This window comes from Rutidosis leptorrhynchoides, chromosome 11 (assembly GCF_046630445.1).
Source record: "Rutidosis leptorrhynchoides isolate AG116_Rl617_1_P2 chromosome 11, CSIRO_AGI_Rlap_v1, whole genome shotgun sequence".
Taxonomy (NCBI): Eukaryota; Viridiplantae; Streptophyta; class Magnoliopsida; order Asterales; family Asteraceae; genus Rutidosis; species Rutidosis leptorrhynchoides.
The window spans coordinates 53,400,926-53,420,379 of NC_092343.1; the positions used below are offsets into that span (position 1 = coordinate 53,400,926).

The 19,454-nt window shown below is 32.1% G+C and overlaps 1 protein-coding gene across 2 annotated transcripts; it reads left to right on the forward strand.

Annotated features, from left to right (window-relative positions):
• Positions 1–1,128: 1,128 nt before the first annotated feature.
• On the forward strand, positions 1,129–9,818 carry LOC139877112 (uncharacterized). 2 transcript variants are annotated; one of them, XM_071864530.1, is made up of 18 exons: positions 1,129–1,284; positions 1,509–1,709; positions 1,882–1,965; positions 2,653–2,712; positions 2,824–2,868; positions 3,437–3,636; positions 4,204–4,707; positions 4,942–5,035; positions 5,442–5,618; positions 6,026–6,115; positions 6,296–6,358; positions 6,463–6,537; positions 7,042–7,092; positions 7,327–7,404; positions 8,211–8,345; positions 8,588–8,695; positions 8,818–8,883; positions 9,524–9,818. In XM_071864530.1, the coding sequence occupies exons 1-18, from the start codon at positions 1,177–1,179 to the stop codon at positions 9,587–9,589; spliced, it is 2,205 nt and encodes a 734-aa protein (XP_071720631.1). In that variant the 5' UTR covers positions 1,129–1,176; the 3' UTR covers positions 9,590–9,818. The 2 variants fall into 2 exon arrangements, with proteins under 2 accessions (XP_071720631.1, XP_071720630.1); XM_071864529.1 differs by lacking the exon at positions 1,129–1,284 and having other exon boundaries at positions 1,677–1,709; positions 1,882–1,957.
• Positions 9,819–19,454: the final 9,636 nt, after the last annotated feature.

Here is a 19,454-nt window from a genome sequence, read left to right on the forward strand (position 1 = left end):
ATGATATGATATGATATATGATATGATATATGATATATGATATGATATGATGATATGATGATATATGATATATGATGATGATGATGATATGATATGATATGATATATGATATGATATGATATGATGATATGATATGATATGATATGATATGATATGATATGATGATATGATATGATATATGATATATGATGATGATGATGATGATATGATATGATTGTAGCATATTTGTATTTTCTTTAATTTTTGTGCATAACTGAATCATCATAATCACATTTATTTATTTATATTTATATTTATATTTATGGCAACCATTCAGTCTCATAACGTACATTTCCTGATCTCATCACAATCTAATTGATATCTGCATGCACAATATTTTCGTTAAATCCAAATCGCGTAACGTAACGAAAAAACCCTAGCGATTAATTTCATTTCTTCATAACTCCGCAAACACGCTTTATGTTCGTCGTCATTACAGGTACATCAATTTAATCTCTCATGCTTAATTTCTCATTTTCCTTATTATTATTATTATTATTATTATATTTCGAATTCATTTTCATTTCATAGGTATGAATTATTGACTTAGCGTTGTTAAATTACATGTTAATTAAAGCTTATTTGTAACATTCTGTTATCCGTATTGATCGAATCATAAAATTCACACATATATACATGTATATATTATGTATCTGTATATCATATAACTTGTTTATAACATTATGCTTGATTAATTTGATTATGTATTCAGGATTGTGATTTGTGGAAGAAACCTCATCGTAACGAATGTTATTCTCTATGAATTTTGCGTTGTGAGGTAGTGCACATTTGATGATTCAAGTTATCGGTTGGATTTGGCATTATTGGGGATTTTAGAAGGATTATTTATTATTTTAGAGTATTGATGGTTGTTTAGATTTCAACTTATATATGATAAATGTATTGGTACTTTAGAAGGACTGGATTTTGATAATCTGGTCAATATTTGAAGTATCGATGGGCATTGTATGAGAAGATGATGTTACTAGGTTAGAAATTGGTGGTGTAAGGATGGCAACAGTAGGGCCTAACCATAGACGCTGTAGAAGTGAAATTGTGACTTCGTTAAATAATAATAATAATAATAATAATAATAATAATAATCAATCAAATGGTTTTCAAAGATTTAAGACTCATATGCAAAGGGCTTTGAACTGGGGTGCTGGTCAAGAACAAGCATTTTTCAATCCTGAAATTTTAGCTCATCAGAAACGCCAGTGGTATCGATGTCACTCAAAGACTAAGGTAATTTGTAAATTCATATATCATACTCATTATTTACATTTTCAATGCATTTTGATACATAAGTTAATTATTTATGTGTACTCTGTCTCTGCAACTCAAGTGCAAGCTGAGTTTTTGTATACAACAAAGTCTTCAATAGACATGTTTAAGTTTTTTGTTCTTGTATTCTGAATGTTGTGCATGTGATTTGTTATACGGCTTATGTGTGAAGATGGTGTGTGTAGGATACCTCAAAGTACGAGAATCCAACTGCGCTTTTTGAGCATTTCGTTATTGCGGGTATACATCCAAATGCTAATCTTGAGCCAGTGGAGGAAGCATTTGCTACAAGAAAAAAGATGGAGTTGAAAAAAGACAGAACAGATCTAACGGATCTAAAAGGCATGCAATATCGATCACCCCCAACTGTTATGATGGAACCTCAGGTATGATGCCTGACTAAATTTTAAACATAAGCAAGTTTCCCTATAACTAGTGTGAGGACTTACATATTGTTCCAATGACTGAAATAATTATATTCAAAATTTCTAATGCTAGAGAGATTTGATTGTATATTATGTTTTTTTTTTTTTTTAATATTTTATCTATTTTCTCCAGATACTATTTAAGTACCCTCCAGGGAAGAAGTTGTCTATGCGATTAGCAGATTTGGCATCCTTTTGCTTTCCTGAAGGTGTGAAGGTGATATATTGTTAATCTCAATTTTTTCATGATATTCTCCATGTAAAATATTTTATATGCCAAGATTTTGGAAGAAAAATGTCAGGCAAATTAGGTAACAGATTAAAATGGTTCCTTTTATGTATTCATTGAAATATGCAGGATTGGTAGAGTTGACTCTGGACGCTTTACTTTATTGCCAAAAATTCTTTCTTTCTTTTTTAAAGAAAAATCCTTTTTAGTAAAAACTAACTTATCTACGATTGCACAACTTGATTTCTTTGATAATAATATGTATGCTGGATTAACTGATTAACGAGAATATATGTATTGCACTGTGAGCAATCTTTGAGCCATTTGACCAATTTGATTAGTTTTATAGCCTTTTCATTGTACTTAACCCCTTGTAAATATTATTGGGAGATTAAAGATAACCCAAATCAATCAATTTAGTGATTAATAGGTCCAAAATGCCACCTTATATGCAAAACCAGATACTTTTTAGATATCTGTTCTATATGTCTCCAATCCCAGCCTTCTTTTTTTGATAATATTCTGATGTCTGAACTGACAAACTCTAGATGTATTTCATAAGAACAACATTCGCGTCTATCAAAAGCTGTGTATTTTTTGGGCCTATTTATTTGTTATTTGTTATAGTACAAATAATGCAGATATATGTCTTCTTTAATTTTGTGCTTCCTTCAGGCATGTATGCTAACAAGGTCTCCATCTCTGAGTGAGTTAAATTCACTCGTCTATAATCAGGTAGGAGTGCATGAAATCCCTTTTTAGTTTCTAATTGTTTGGATTGCTTGTTTGGTCCTAGATTGTTCATAGCATATGCTAATCAAACTCTTATATTGTTTTCATGAACAGGAACACTTGAGCAGAGATGACTTGTCATTCATATTTTCACTTAAGGCAAGTTGTATTGATATATTGATGGTCAAAATAGAAAATATTGACAATCTATGATTTCATATTCAATTATATTTTATCTGAGTACTAAAAAACTATATATTAAGCCATGTGTCTCTATTGATATGAAGTCGCATGAGTGACATCATTCTCGTTCTGTTTTAACCGGATCCAAGTAACCTGATTAGTCAATTTGCTATGAAAACAAAAAATGACAGATAGATGGTGACGATATCAATAGCTGCTAACAAAAATGTTGATATAAACTACAATAACGTCTTTGGGGCCTGTCTTATATCCTAAAAAGTAGATTTCAGTTAAAATACAGGGATAACCCTACACGTAATGACACTTCAAAATTTGATGTTTGGTACTATGATTGAAACTAACCCGATTGGTGTAAATGATATACTATTTGAACTGTAGGTATCCAGTTGATATTTATTGTCTTTAAATGCTTAATTGAAGAAAATATAACAGGAACATTTTCTGTTATAGAGTTTTAGTTGGTATCACATAATATGCACACACAGTAACAGTAGTTTATTTTTTATTTTTTTGTATGAATCAGGTGGCAGACAATGCAACTCTTTATGGTGTTTGTTTACACACACAAGAATTTGTTCATCGACCACCCGGGATGCTTGGTGCTGGATCGTCTCTTCCAAGAGCACCAGGACGAGGAAGTCGTTTTCTAATCACCGCACCTCGATGTTATTGTCTATTGACAAGGGTCCCGTTCTTCGAACTACACTACGATATGTTAAACAGGCTAGCTTCCATTTCCTTCACTTATATGAAATATTAGATGTGTCTATATCGACTTATTTACTTATGAATGGGTCGATTTTTGTTACATCTATCTTTAAGTGGTCAAAGTGCGTAAATTGAAGCCAGTAACAGTAAATTGGATCAAATGGCTTGAAACTTGTCTAAAGTGTATTTGTGATCTTTAAACCTACTTGATCATTTTATACAAAATAAATTAGATTGTTATTACCAAAGGGCTTATGGCCTAGAGGTATCAAGGGGACTCATCAACCTTAAGGTTGTGAGTTCGAGTCCTGTCGTGGACAGAAAGGGTGTGTGTGTGTGTGTGTTTGTTAAAAAACATTAGATTGTTATTGAAATAATATGATTTGTTGAGTTATATTTGACATACTAATAACTTATAAATTTTTATAAAATAGGGCATTGGTCAAACCCGTTGATCAAACCCGTTTTGACCTGCATTAAGAGTTGAGAAACAGAATATGCCTGGTTTGACTGGATTACTACCTCTAGCAAACATGTCGAATTTGAACTACCACCTCATAATTTTCATGTATTTGGATGCAGTATAGTTGCACAGGAGCGTCTAAATCGAATAACAAAGTTTATCAGTATATTGAATCAAATCCCTTCATCACCCAAACTAGAGAACCAACAAGAGGATAAATATACTGGCAGTCCAAGTAAACGAACCTCATGGACGGATTATGCAATACCAGTTGATGACCCGTTAACCCTTTCAGTTTCTTCTCCAACCTTAAACTCACCATCAAAACGCGGAACCGGGTCACCATCAAAACGCGGAACCGGGTCACCATCAAAACACGGAACCGGGTCACCATCAAAACGCGGAACCGGGTCACCATCAAAACACGGAACTGGGTCACCTAATGTTCGAAGAAGGGAGTTGCATAGTCATGATGATTATAATGATGCCTCAGAAAAGCAGTGGGAGTATTTAGGGAAAGTGCATGATGATTATAATAGCATACGCAAAACATGTATTGAAGCATGTGTTTTTCCGACAAAACGAACACTAGAACGAATTGGAAGTTCGGGACCATTATTCAGGTGAACAGACTTGTTATCAATTTATAATGACTTGTGATTGTGATTGTAGTTAGTGTGTGGTTGCTATTGGTTAAGGTGCTACCTGATACAAGACTAAGATCATAGGTTTATAGTTCAACACGTGTAACTGAAAGTTTGTTTGCTAGCTTATGTATGTATGTATGTATGTTATAATAGGGTGTTTTTAGTTTGATTGTGCAATTATTATCTATTATGTTCTTTCTCTTCAACCAGTTCAGTAAGAGGCATTGTAACAGAGGATGAAGATGAAGAATTATGTTGCAGTGATAAAGATGTTACTACTAAGATGATTATGGAATGGGCTAAGGTGTGTTGACTTTCTTGGTTATACGTTACTAAATTTTCTAGCAAATAATTTTGGGGGAAAATTGTAAACGCGGATGACTTAAGTCTGGACTTATATCTAACATGTACGGGTGATAGAATTATTATTATAAAGAATTTCGAGAAAGTAGCTTAAAAGCATTCCCAATGCATAAAACTCATAACATCATTTAAATTCAAAGTGTTTCATATTAAAACAGTGTTCATATTGAAACAATTTAACTTTTGTAATCGTTGATATGGACTTGCATATGAATCAATCAAATTCAATATCTTTCTTTCTCATGTTTCTCTTTCCTCACTTGAACAGTACAAATCATTTTGTGATTTTGTTTTTGTAACAATTGTGTGAATTTTTTTTATTAATACACAGTGATGACTGATTACAGGAACACAAAAATGAATTGCTACAGATTGTTTGCAGCTATCATGCTTTGCCTGTTCCATCATATGGAGGTAAAGTACACTTTAAGCCACTAGACCATCTACAAGCTATTGAATATTATAGGACCGCCTTTTCTTTTGGAGAAGACCCCGATGCAGATATGTCAATGATTCCCGATAAGGTATATCCTTTTGTTAATGCATCATTTGGATTTGCTAGAGATGGCAACATGGTCTGGGTCAAAACAGATACTTTTGTATGGGAGGGGTCAGTTTGACTCATAACCATTATAGTGCAATTTGTTTTTAAAAAAAGTCTACTGTGTTAGATATGATCACTATAGCGCTATTATCTACAAAATAGTATAATAATTGGAACGAAATAAAATGATTGAGGAGATTTTGTTTATTAACAATTGACTATGGGTGACTTGCAACTCCGTCCCACTTCATTTAATCTTTTTTTTTCTTCTCAAAATTAATTTAACCCGTTTGATCCATACATGTAAGTAAATGGGTTAACATTTCCACCTCTAGCATTAACTCATGCACGTAGTTACTAAATACCTGACATATAATGTTTAACTAGGTCAAGTTTAAGCTTGCGCAAATTGAGGAAGCCGTCTCATTATCAAATTGGACTACCATTACAATTTGTAGAGCTCTTTCCCTTCAAAATGTAAACGTTAGATATTCAAACATTCTTTATTTATTTCTACGTGTCATTTGCAGTTATATACTCAGTTTGATATGATGTGCTTACAGTTTGAAAAAAACTTGTCATAGAACTATAAGAATCTTATATAGAAGTGTACTTGTGATTATGTATGCAGCAATTTAATCATAAAACTAATTTCAGGTTCTAATATTGCTTACGGCTGTACTTTTGGAGAAACAAGTGATCATCACATCTCCAAATCTGGTAATAACTTTCTGAAATTTGTTAGCCATTTTAATTTCTAAAATTTTGCAGCGCCAATTAAATCATTAAACTAATTTCAAAGTTGTTTATTGTAACATATGTAGGGTGTCCTATCTGCTACAATATTATCTCTTATTCCAATGATTCTTCCATTTGAATGGCAGAGCTTGTTCCTTCCGGTAAGTCATACATATTCATTAACCAAATTCCATTGTTGAAGGTTGCAAATTTGGCCCGTTTACATGTGAATGGGTTTATTTTGGTTGTGTTTGATCCAAAACGGGAGAATCAAACAAATTTAGCCAAATGTGGAACGTGTCGGATGGATTGAACAACTCCAGACAGTCAGAAAGTCACCCTAAGTCTATTTAGTGCATAAAATCTTTTAATTAGTTTTCTTCAAAGCTATTGACTATTGACTTTCATTGCAATGATTCAGTTTTTGTAATCATAAGTATGCATTAAATATCTATAATGATTATTATTGTTCAAAAATGTGTTGCTGGTTGAATCCAATCCAATTTGGCCCGTTTCTACCCTTGCTAAAATGTTTTGATTTATTACCCAACCCACTCAATTCATCTATCTTTCCATCTTTATAATTGACCCCTTACTTGTTTAGTAGCACTATCTAGCAAATGAAGAAACATGATCTTTCTTTAACTTATATTTTTCTTTTACAGGTTCTTCCAGCCATTATGTTTGATTTTCTTGATGCCCCTGTTCCTTTTGTTGTAAGTTTCTAATTTCAAGCCTTAGTTTCGCATATACGCACATTTGATCTATATATTATGATTACAGACTCCATTCTTGTTGGATATAAATTATTGAATAAAGATATTACTTTTTAAAATAATCTGAAAACTTGTGTCACGCGTATATGCTTGTTTCATTGAGATATGTAGTTAGGTTATAAATTAGGTTATTGATATGTTAAGTTTCATATTATTGTTTATATCATTGTGCAGGTGGGGATACTGCATAAACCAGCTGATAGCAAAATGAAATCTAAAGACCTTGTTCGTGTTAATTTGGCTGATAACCAGGTACACGGCTTGACCAATATATGATTATAACTAGTGCAAAACAATCAAATTTAGTTTCTGGACTAGAAATAGTTGTATCGATTGGTGGAGCATATTCACCTTTCTTATAAATTGCATAATAATAATAATATCCTTCGTAAAACTAGATGCTGCAAAATTGCTCATTTGGGCAATTGGTCGCCAATGGTTTAAGTGTCATAGCAATTTATTATTTTATTTGATGTGGCTTGAGTTGGGTTGACCCAAAACACTTGATAAGCCAACTGATTATGCAAGTCAATGTTGTGACAGTAATTATCTACGAGGTGGTTTTTTAAGCAAACGATTTATGAGGTTTTCTACTTTTAAATTATACTTGTATGCTGACCTTTAGAGGTAAAACATACAAGTTGATCCATTTTAAGGCAAATAGGTCAAATTTTCCGCCTCTAGTAATTTTAGGAGACATACAAAAAAAAGGTTGGTTCACATAATTGAACAACAAATACATACATCTATATTCTCCTTTATATTTTGTGCAATATTGCTGATATATATCTATTATATAGAAAGTAATTTAATATTGGTCTCCTCAAATTGTACATGTGAACTATAATTCTTACATTTTCCAAAATCATTTTAGTTTACTTAAATAGATGTTATGTGGATACATAGTTTTTGTGATCATACTTAATGCACAAATCATTCGTTGATAAAAAAGGTTTGTGGGCTGATCATTTCTACCTGGTGTAACTTGTTAGCCTTTTTAGACTTGCATAATGGAATTTAAGTTTTCTGAGTTAACTCACCGAGTTGAGTCTCGACAGGTTGAACTGTCATCCTTACCAGCACTACCGAGGTATAGAGAACTCATGACCAGACTGGGCCCACTTCATGCTAGACTATCGAGTGACAAAACTGCTGCTAAAAAGCACCCTGTATACAGAATCAACAAATGGCAGGTAATTTATAAGTTTTTTTATATATAACTTAATATATACTGTTTGATCTCCTTCTTGGGTATCGTTTTGTACTGTTTGATCTTCGGATCCGTTCAACGTTATTAAGTTTTTTCGCCAAAAAATAAAATAAATAAATAAAACTAACCATTATCCGTTTTGGCCAAGTTGATTATGTATTTGTGTATTACCACTTTTTTAGATGGTGTTGAAATATTTGGAAGTAACTTGTTCATGGTACACAGATTGAAGCAGCAACACAATTTCTGGCTGTCATGAGACAGCACTTGGAGTCGCTTTGTTCAAACCTGTCCAACCATGCAATCACTAGTATACAAAATGAAAATGACAGGGTAAAATGACTTGATTCTAAATCATAATTTTCCATTATTTGATTTGATCATACTTAATTACTAGTTGAAACAAGTATGATTCTGCTTTGTTCCATTTTTACTGTATCGTTTTTTATGTGCAGGTTCCTGTACTTATCAAGGAGAGCTATATTGATTCCTTCCCCTATAGAGACCGACCATTTATCAAGGTATACTTTTACATCCAAGATATGCATTCACCAATCAAGTTCTCAAACATAAATATTTGAACCCTTATTAGAAAGAGACTCATTCTTCTATTTTGAATGATAACTTTTTTCTAATCCAAAAGTTGGTTAAAAATAATTGTAAACATGTGTTTTGTTAATTTAGTAAATATAAAGATTACAACAATACATACACTTGTCCTTTTTGGTCATGCAATCTACCCGGGAAAGGGAATATTTTTTCGTACTCAGATGTATGCGGCCTATTTGGGTATTCCGTAACCGTTTCCGACCCTTTTCTCTGGCCACCCCAAACTAGGTTTTCAGTGAGATTTGAACCTGAGATCTCATGGGATGAACTTAGGCCCTAACCACTGTGCTATGAGGATGATTCGGTCATGCAATCTGGTTATAGATAAATAATCAGAATTTTCCAAACGCCAAGGAACACTTTGATATATCATCTTTTGCAACACACTTTAACATCATTCTTGATTGTGAAATTAGTTTGAAAACACATTTCCCTTCACTATAGAACTATTTTTTTATGCTACTGTTTCGTTGCTTCTTACTAGAAATTATGTAATACAAATGTGCAAAAACAGTTATAAACTTATAATGCAATTGTTTTTTGTTTTCATAGGAATTTGTAGAAACACAGATGTTCACAGTTCTATCAGACGCTCGACTATCAAGACCTGAATATTAAGATCAACAAGTTTATGGGTCCAAGTTGTAGCTGGTATACTAAGACCATTAATGTCAAAATTGTAGTGTGACTGCAAAAAGTACTAACTAGTCATGCTGTTCTTTAAATTACTTATTAGCATACCATAGTATGTTACTTTGTTACATTTATGTATGTAGCATCATCCCTGTATTTTGAGTGGGATTGATGTTAAGTCCTCATACATGGTTCATTCCCTCCATAGAAAAATGGTTTTGACTTTTAAAGTTGTATTCTAAGATCTCTGTAAGGACGTAAGTAGCAAGCTAATAATACACCACCATTAATGATATACACCGAAGCTTGGTTAAGTGGTATGAGGGTGGGATCCAACTTGGGTACTGCTAACTCAGTTTCGATTCTCACTCCAAGTTAGGAGTTTCCAACGTTTGATGGTACTTTCAACATCAATGCGATTTGGGAAGGTGTCTGAGGGGTTTTCCCAACCTTCGATGGTACTGTCAACATCTCGCAAATTGGGTTTCTTCCTAACGCGTGTGTGGGTGACTGGGTGGCAAATGAGAGCATTCAATGTCGATATCGCCGTTAAAAAAATGATATTCTGGTCTTAACCGATTCGTCTATTACCTTAATGGTTGTAGTTTAATGTGGGGTACTGATCTTTACACCACTAAATTTGTCTATACACCACTAAACATGCATTGCAATGTTACATGTTTTAAAGATCTGCTTGGTCTTTTGATATACATACAAGGTCCATACTTCTCTAGTATCGCATAGCAGCACATCATGGAAGGTCAGAGAAGGGATAAAAAACAATCACTAGATAACTTGGTTAGATCGGTTACATCCGAGTAAAGATATTTGTCGTCTTTCATCGACTAACCCGTTTATCTTTTATCTTGTATAGTTGTTAATTAGAATGTTACAATTTTGATTGTATACTCCATCAGGTTCACATTACTACGACAATAATATTCAATTCTATAAATGTGAAAAATGTGAAATATGAGGGAGGTGTAATGTAGACGATCATTCTGCCTATGCTATGCTAGAGCAAAGGAAAGGCGTTTCCTAACTCACGAATAGGGAGACCGTGTCTCCATCCGCGGATCAAGAAAGACATCTCTCTGTGTAGAAACATTGCTTTCATAAGGACTTCTGGCAAAAAATAAAAATTTATTTAATGTGTAAAAAGTATTAGAGGATAATTTTTCGAGGTGAAGGAAATATCTTATTCTTTAGAAATATTATATCAATCAATATTACTGTTAATCTAACAAACAATGTGTAATTTATTCAATTGGTGTGTGTAATTTAACATGAATAAAACAATATTATAATAGGCCAACAAGAAAAATATTAGCATTATACTTTTAAAGAAAATTGCAATAAATAACATATTATTAGTGTATACGTACAAAAAAAATGTTATTATTAGTTACTACTATTATTTTTTTTGTTATTGTTGTTAACGAGAATTAGGTTAGCCATGTGTTGTCGCGAACTTGTTGGCTTTTTTGTTTTGTTTTCACATATAGAGTTACTGATAAGGACGCAACGGTTATCAACACGAACATGTAGATAAATAAGCTGATACTCACGTAAACAATTACATGAATAGAATGTAAAAGCAATAGCTACTAAACAAAAGAGTTTGTATTATTCCAAAAGAAAGATAGATAGATTTTGGCATTACATATGCAGCTTATTTATAATTAAAGCCAAACATTAACCGACTAGAACTAGAACTCCAAATATTACTCAATTCTTAGTTAAAGAAATAAATAATTTAAAGTAATAATTAAACTTAATATAGCAACTAAATATCTTTTACTTTGCTTGCAAGCATTCGAGAAACTTCAGGCTCAATCCAATTACATGTCGCTTAACTCTATTCCACATCAGTTACAGTTGTATGTGTTACAAAACTTCACATGTTTTACTGCAAGCATTTTCGTGACCCGTCCTAATTCATCTGGACGAATACATTACATTTGGTTACATCACGAGGTACTTGACCTCTATATGATACATTTTACAAACATTGCATTCGTTTTTAAAAGAAAAACTTTCATTTCATTGAAAGTTGACGGCATGCATACCATTTCATAATATATCCAACTATAATTGACTTAGTAATAATCTTGATGAACTCGACGACTCGAATGCAACGTCTTTCGAAATATGTCATGAATGACTCCAAGTAATATCTCTAATATGAGCAAATGCACAGCGGAAGATTTCTTTCATACCTGAGAATAAACATGCTTTCAAGTGTCAACCAAAAGGTTGGTGAGTTCATTAGTTTATCATAATCAATCATTTTCATCATTTTAATAGACCACAAGATTTCATATTTCAATATACATCCCATACATAGAGATAAAAAAATCATTCATATGGTGAACACCTGGTAACCGACATTAACAAGATGCATATAAGAATATCCCCTATCATTCCGGGACATCCATCGGACATGATAAAACAACATCGAAGTACTAAAGCATCCGCTACAACGGATGGGGTTTGTTAGGCCCAATAGATTTATCTTTAGGATTCGCGTCAATTGGTAGACTGGTTTACTAATTCTTAGGTTGCCAAGCAAAAAGGGGCATATTCGGCTTCGATCATTCAACCATATAATGTAGTTTCGATTACTTGTGTCTATTTCGTAAAACATTTATAAAAGCAGCGCATGTATTCTCAGTCCCAAAAATATATATTGCAAAAGCATTTAAAAAGGGAGTAATAAAGCTCACAATATTGTATTTCGTAGTAAAAATACATATGACGTCATTGAACAAGTGCAAGGTTGGCCTCGGATTCACGAACCTTTAAAACGATATCGAGTTAACACCATATTAACACTACGTGACTTGTGTCGGTGTATTAACCCTCCAACTTTCCCTACCCTGAACCGGTCCATGGTTAACCCCTATGACGTTTACAATAAGATGACATTGATGATCACTTGAGCTCCACCTTGGCCCGAGAACTAGAGAATCCAAATCCCATATCTATAGCCCAACAATTCGATTCAAGGTCCAATATTAGAAACTGAAATTTAGTAGCCCATCGGTGGCCCGATCCAACAACTCTTTGATGAGTTTGGTTGAGTAATAGTCCATCGAAAGCAAAAAAAAAAATTAGGCAGCCGTTTTTAATTATACCCCTAATAATTAAGTGGCTGTATGATAATAAAAAAATAATATCTCCTACTCGTGCCTTTAGCTTTCTTGTCCCACACCCCATAAAAAAATAAACTCTCTCCTTCTTTAACATACCCTTTCCCATCATTATGTTCTTCGTGTATCATCTTCATTCATCATCTTTTGATAACAATAATAGTTGCAGGTTCTAATGGTAAGGTTATGGTAATCGATGAAGGTTGTTTCATGGTGGCTTAATGAAGTCCGATGGTGATTGATGAAGATAGTGAGGATGGCTGTGGTTGAATATAAACGAACACTAAATGGATTCTTGAGTTTGTGTTTAATTGAACTTGGAAACATAAAAAGAAAACAGCAGCAGATCATGATAGAGATTGTATGGTGCTCACGGTGGTGATTTTAGAAGGGTGGTGATCGTGGGTTTTGTTGTGGTCGAAACAGAAACAAAGGAAAATGCAGCAATCAATGGTGGCGAGTAACGGTTTGAAGATGAGAGAGAGAAGAGAGAGAAATAGGTATCGGTTGATTGATGGTTCATTGTGGTTTGTATGGTGATTGTTCTAGTTCTAGTTTGATGGTGGTCTGTGATCAAATGGAAGGAATGAAGGTGATTAAATGGTTTAATCGAGGTTCTTGTAGATGAAGACGATAATTGGATTGATGGTTTGTGTTGGGTGTTACACATAAAAAGAAAATAAAAGATTGAATGTTGAGAGTTGATGGTTTTTGGGATGTCTGAGTTATGCGTATATAATATAATGGAGTTAGTGGAATATATTACATTCTAAACAAACAAACTCGTACAAACACAGTATTTGCAAAAGTAATCATAATATAATTGAATAATGAAAACGTGGTTTGAGAGAGTACAGTTCAGCAGCCACATTATTTGGATGATTCTACCGACGGTTTTCACGGACTGGGTATCGTGCGAAATTAGTGGCGGATAAAAGTGTTCAGAAAAATCCCATATTTTTAAATTAATTATATTTATTTATTTTGGTCATTATGGTATAAAATTCGATCATTAACTATTAAAAAAAATTACATCAACTGTCCCTCCCAATCCTGGGTAAAATATAAAAAGTGTTAAAATTTAATAACTAAATCCTAAATACATTTTTAGTAAGCCTAAAATTTATAGAATTCATTTTCGGATCACCGTTTATTTTAAAACTATATATGTTTGAATTTAACTTGCTTAATATCAATCGGAACATCAACGAATATTACAATCGTTTAATATTTATTTATAATATACTTTTATTTATATATATAGATATGTTTTAAATAATAATAATTATTATATTTTGTTTTATTTTACATAGATAAATTTTGGCAACAACAACATACAATATTTAAAATTATATCTCTAATTATATATATATATATATATATATATATATATATATATATATACACACACACACACATATCAAGTTACAATTAATTGTTCGTGAATCGTCGGAACTGGTAGAAGGTCAAATGATTTCATGAAACAGTTCAAAAATTTTGAGACTCGGTTTAATAGACTTTGCTTATCGTGTCAAAACTATATAAAGATTAAGTTTAAATTTGATCGGAAATTCCCGGGTCGTCACAGTACATACCCGTTAAAGAAATTTCGTCCTGAAATTTGATAGAGATGGTCATGGCTGACAATAAGTATGTTTTTATGACGATTATGAGTTGATAAATAGAGTCTTATCAACATTGAGTAATATTGATAAAATAATTCGATTACTCGAAATGTACGAGTGAAGCTATCACAAAAGATTGAGATAGAAATTTAACTTTTGACATAATCACGGTGGATTTCCGGAATTCAAGGGATTTAGAGAAAATTTTGTAACAAGATTTGATTCTTCGCTAATTAAAGAAATTAAAATTTTCTTTTCTTAAATGCAATAATATTTCTCGATTGTTTGGTCTAACTTTTCAAATTACCAGAAGTCACGAGAAAAGATAGAACTATCAGGAAGATACGTTATTGATATGTTTAGAGATTAGATAGAATGTAAGAGTCGTGTAATATGGCACATGATGACGGTATAGTCTGTGAATCATCACGTTCCATTAGAAACTCAGCATGACTTACTGTAATATAATCACGTTGATCAAGTGTCATTATATTATACTAACTCATGCTTCAGTTCCCAGCACTTCTTCAAAAACATTCATAATTTAAACTCGAAGGTTTACAGAATATAGAAACTATACAGTTTCCTTTATGATGTAATACTGATAACGCGAGAAAATAGATGATTTCGGATAAGAATATTTATGAAGATATCTTCAGAAATATTGAGGATATTAATATTGAAAGATACGATAATATCTTAGAATTTTAGAATCAAATTGTGATGAAGAAATTCATTCACGACGATTTAGAGCGATCAAGGAGCAAGGTATTCGCTAAAGATTTCATCAGAAACAGAATCATCAAGATTCTTTATGTACAAGTTTAGTCCTTGTGATTTGTTCAGAGTTTCAGAATGAGAGATCATAATTCTAAGAGATAAATGTTATATGTATATATAACTTTTGATGTAGAAACGCCGCGAGATTCAAAATACTGATTGCTGATTTCCCGATACTTGGTATGGCAATTCTTGTAACAAGATGCCGATGAGTTCATGGTAAGACTTCAATAGATAAATATAGTGTTTTGTCGAAGAGATTTAAGCCAAGGAGCAACGAGGTTGCTGGTACGTCTGCTGGTAATATGATGGAATATAAAAAGTTCTCCGGTAACAATAAAAGAGCACACATATATATATCAAGGTTATAATAAGGTTGTTTCGAACGAAAAATCGAAGTTGACTTGTTGGAGCTGTGACAAAATTGGCTAATTTGGAAAGAGATTGCAAAGTTATTTTCGATAATAATAACGCTAAAGGAATTAGCACAGCTACGCATTAAACGTTTACTCAGTTTTCGAGAGTTTTAAGGTGCATAACTATATGCATCGATCTTTTCTTTCGTAGATGAAGTGCGGTTGGTTCATCCTCTCGATTGAGGTGTTTTCAAGAATAATGAAAGGTTTGAACGTAGATTGTAACCGTCAAAATACCAATGAGGTTTAAGATGAAATCAAGTGGCAAACTTGAAGAAATGTTTAGTTTCATATGTTATAATCAATATTTTAATTCATTTTAATTGTCCAATGTTTTTAGTCCACAGTCGATAGTCAACAGTTAACAGTCCAATAATTCATATATAGCTTATAATATTTGAATTAATTAATATGTATCGTGACCCGTGTGAAATGTCCCGTTCTTATTGATTAAAAACGTTTCATATTAATTGATTTCGTTGCGAGGTTTTGACCTCTATATGAGATGTTTTTCAAAGACTGCATTCATTTTTAAAACAAACCATAACCTTTATTTCATAAATAAAGGTTTAAAAAGCTTTACGTAGATTATCAAATAATGATAATCTAAAATATCCTGTTTACACACGACCATTACATAATGGTTTACAATACAAATATGTTACATCGAAATCAGTTTCTTGAATGCAGTTTTTACACAATATCATACAAACATGGACTCCAAATCTTGTCCTTATTTTAGTATGCAACAGCGGAAGGTCTTAGTATTCACCTGAGAATAAACATGCTTTAAATGTCAACAAAAATGTTGGTGAGTTATAGGTTTAACCTATATATATCAAATCGTAACAATAGACCACAAGATTTCATATTTCAATACACATCCCATACATAGAGATAAAAATCATTCATATGGTGAACACCTGGTAACCGACATTAACAAGATGCATATATAAGAATATCCTCATCATTCCGGGACACCCTTCGGATATGATATAAATTTCGAAGTACTAAAGCATCCGGTACTTTGTGTAGTGACCCGAACTTTTCCATGTTTATATATATTAATTGAGATTGATATTTACATGATTAAATGTTTCCAACATGTTAAGCAATCAAACTTGTTAAGACTTGATTAATTGAAATATGTTTCATATAGACAATTGACCACCCAAGTTGACCGGTGATTCACGAACGTTAAAACTTGTAAAAACTATATGATGACATATATATGGATATATATATAGTTAACATGATACTATGATAAGTAAATATATCATTAAGTATATTAACAATGAACTACATATGTAAAAACAAGACTACTAACTTAATGATTTTTAAACGAGACATATATGTAACGATTATCGTTGTAAAGACATTTAATGTATATATATCATATTAAGAGATATTCATACATGATAATATCATGATAATATAATAATTTAAAATCTCATTTGATATTATAAACATTGGGTTAACAACATTTAACAAGATCGTTAACCTAAAGGTTTCAAAACAACACTTACATGTAACGACTAACGATGACTTAACGACTCAGTTAAAATGTATATACATGTAGTGTTTTAATATGTATTTATACACTTTTGAAAGACTTCAATACACTTATCAAAATACTTCTACTTAACAAAAATTCTTACAATTACATCCTCGTTCAGTTTCATCAACAATTCTACTCGTATGCACCCGTATTCGTACTCGTACAATACACATCTTTTAGATGTATGTACTATTGGTATATATACTCCAATGATCAGCTCTTAGCAGCCCATGTGAGTCACCTAACACATGTGGGAACCATCATTTGGCAACTAGCATGAAATATCTCATAAAATTACAAAAATATGAGTAATCATTCATGACTTATTTACATGAAAACAAAATTACATATCCTTTATATCTAATCCATACACCAACGACCAAAAACACCTACAAACACTTTCATTCTTCAATTTTCTTAATCTAATTGATCTCTCTCAAGTTCTATCTTCAAGTTCTAAGTGTTCTTCATAAATTCCAAAAGTTCTAGTTTCATAAAATCAAGAATACTTTCAAGTTTGCTAGCTCACTTTCAATCTTGTAAGGTGATCATCCAACCTCAAGAAATCTTTGTTTCTTACAGTAGGTTATCATTCTAATACAAGGTAATAATCATATTCAAACTTTGGTTCAATTTCTATAACTATAACAATCTTATTTCAAGTGATGATCTTACTTGAACTTGTTTTCGTGTCATGATTCTGCTTCAAGAACTTCGAGCCATCCAAGGATCCATTGAAGCTAGATCTATTTTTCTCTTTTCTAGTAGGTTTATCCAAGGAACTTAAGGTAGTAATGATGTTCATAACATCATTCGATTCATACATATAAAGCTATCTTATTCGAAGGTTTAAACTTGTAATCACTAGAACATAGTTTAGTTAATTCTAAACTTGTTCGCAAACAAAAGTTAATCCTTCTAACTTGACTTTTAAAATCAACTAAACACATGTTCTATATCTATATGATATGCTAACTTAATGATTTAAAACCTGGAAACACGAAAAACACCGTAAAACCGGATTTACGCCGTCGTAGTAACACCGCGGGCTGTTTTGGGTTAGTTAATTAAAAACTATGATAAACTTTGATTTAAAAGTTGTTATTCTGAGAAAATGATTTTTATTATGAACTTGAAACTATATCCAAAAATTATGGTTAAACTCAAAGTGGAAGTATGTTTTCTAAAATGGTCATCTAGACGTCGTTCTTTCGACTGAAATGACTACCTTTACAAAAACGACTTGTAACTTATTTTTCCGACTATAAACCTATACTTTTTCTGTTTAGATTCATAAAATAGAGTTCAATATGAAACCATAGCAATTTGATTCACTCAAAACGGATTTAAAATGAAGAAGTTATGGGTAAAACAAGATTGGATAATTTTTCTCATTTTAGCTACGTGAAAATTGGTAACAAATCTATTCCAACCATAACTTAATCAACTTGTATTGTATATTATGTAATCTTGAGATACCATAGACACGTATACAATGTTTCGACCTATCATGTCGACACATCTATATATATTTCGGAACAACCATAGACACTCTATATGTGAATGTTGGAGTTAGCTATACAGGGTTGAGGTTGATTCCAAAATATATATAGTTTGAGTTGTGATAAATACTAAGATACGTATACACTGGGTCGTGGATTGATTCAAGATAATATTTATCGATTTATTTCTGTACATCTAACTGTGGACAACTAGTTGTAGGTTATTAATAAACTTAAAACATCAAAATATATTAAAAGTGTTGTAAATATATTTTGAACATACTTTGATATACATGTATATATTGTTATAGGTTCATGAATCAACCAGTGGCCAAGTCTTACTTCCCGACGAAGTAAAAATCTGTGAAAGTGAGTTATAGTCCCACTTTTAAAATCTAATATTTTTGGGATGAGAATACATGCAGGTTTTATAAATGATTTACAAAATAGACACAAGTACGTGAAACTACATTCTATGGTTGAATTATTGAAATCGAATATGCCCCTTTTTATTAAGTCTGGTAATCTAAGAATTAGGGAACAGACACCCTAATTGACGCGAATCCTAAAGATAGATCTATTGGGCCTAACAAACCCCATCCAAAGTACCGGATGCTTTAGTACTTCGAAATTTATATCATATCCGAAGGGTGTCCCAGAATGATGGGGATATTCTTATATATGCATCTTGTTAATGTCGGTTACCAGGTGTTCACCATATGAATGATTTTTATCTCTATATATGGGATGTGTATTGAAATATGAAATCTTGTGGTCTATTATTATGATTTGATATATATAGGTTAAACCTATAACT

Excerpts from the sequence above, each read along its gene's own strand:
- LOC139877112 (XM_071864530.1), top strand. The coding sequence starts at position 1,177 with ATGCAAAGGGCTTTGAACTGGGGTGCTGGTCAAGAACAAGCATTTTTC. Across the intron at positions 2,869-3,436 it reads CATTCATATTTTCACTTAAG|GTGGCAGACAATGCAACTCT; the intron begins GCAAGTTGTATT and ends TGTATGAATCAG. Across the intron at positions 5,619-6,025 it reads TGTCAATGATTCCCGATAAG|GTCAAGTTTAAGCTTGCGCA; the intron begins GTATATCCTTTT and ends ATGTTTAACTAG.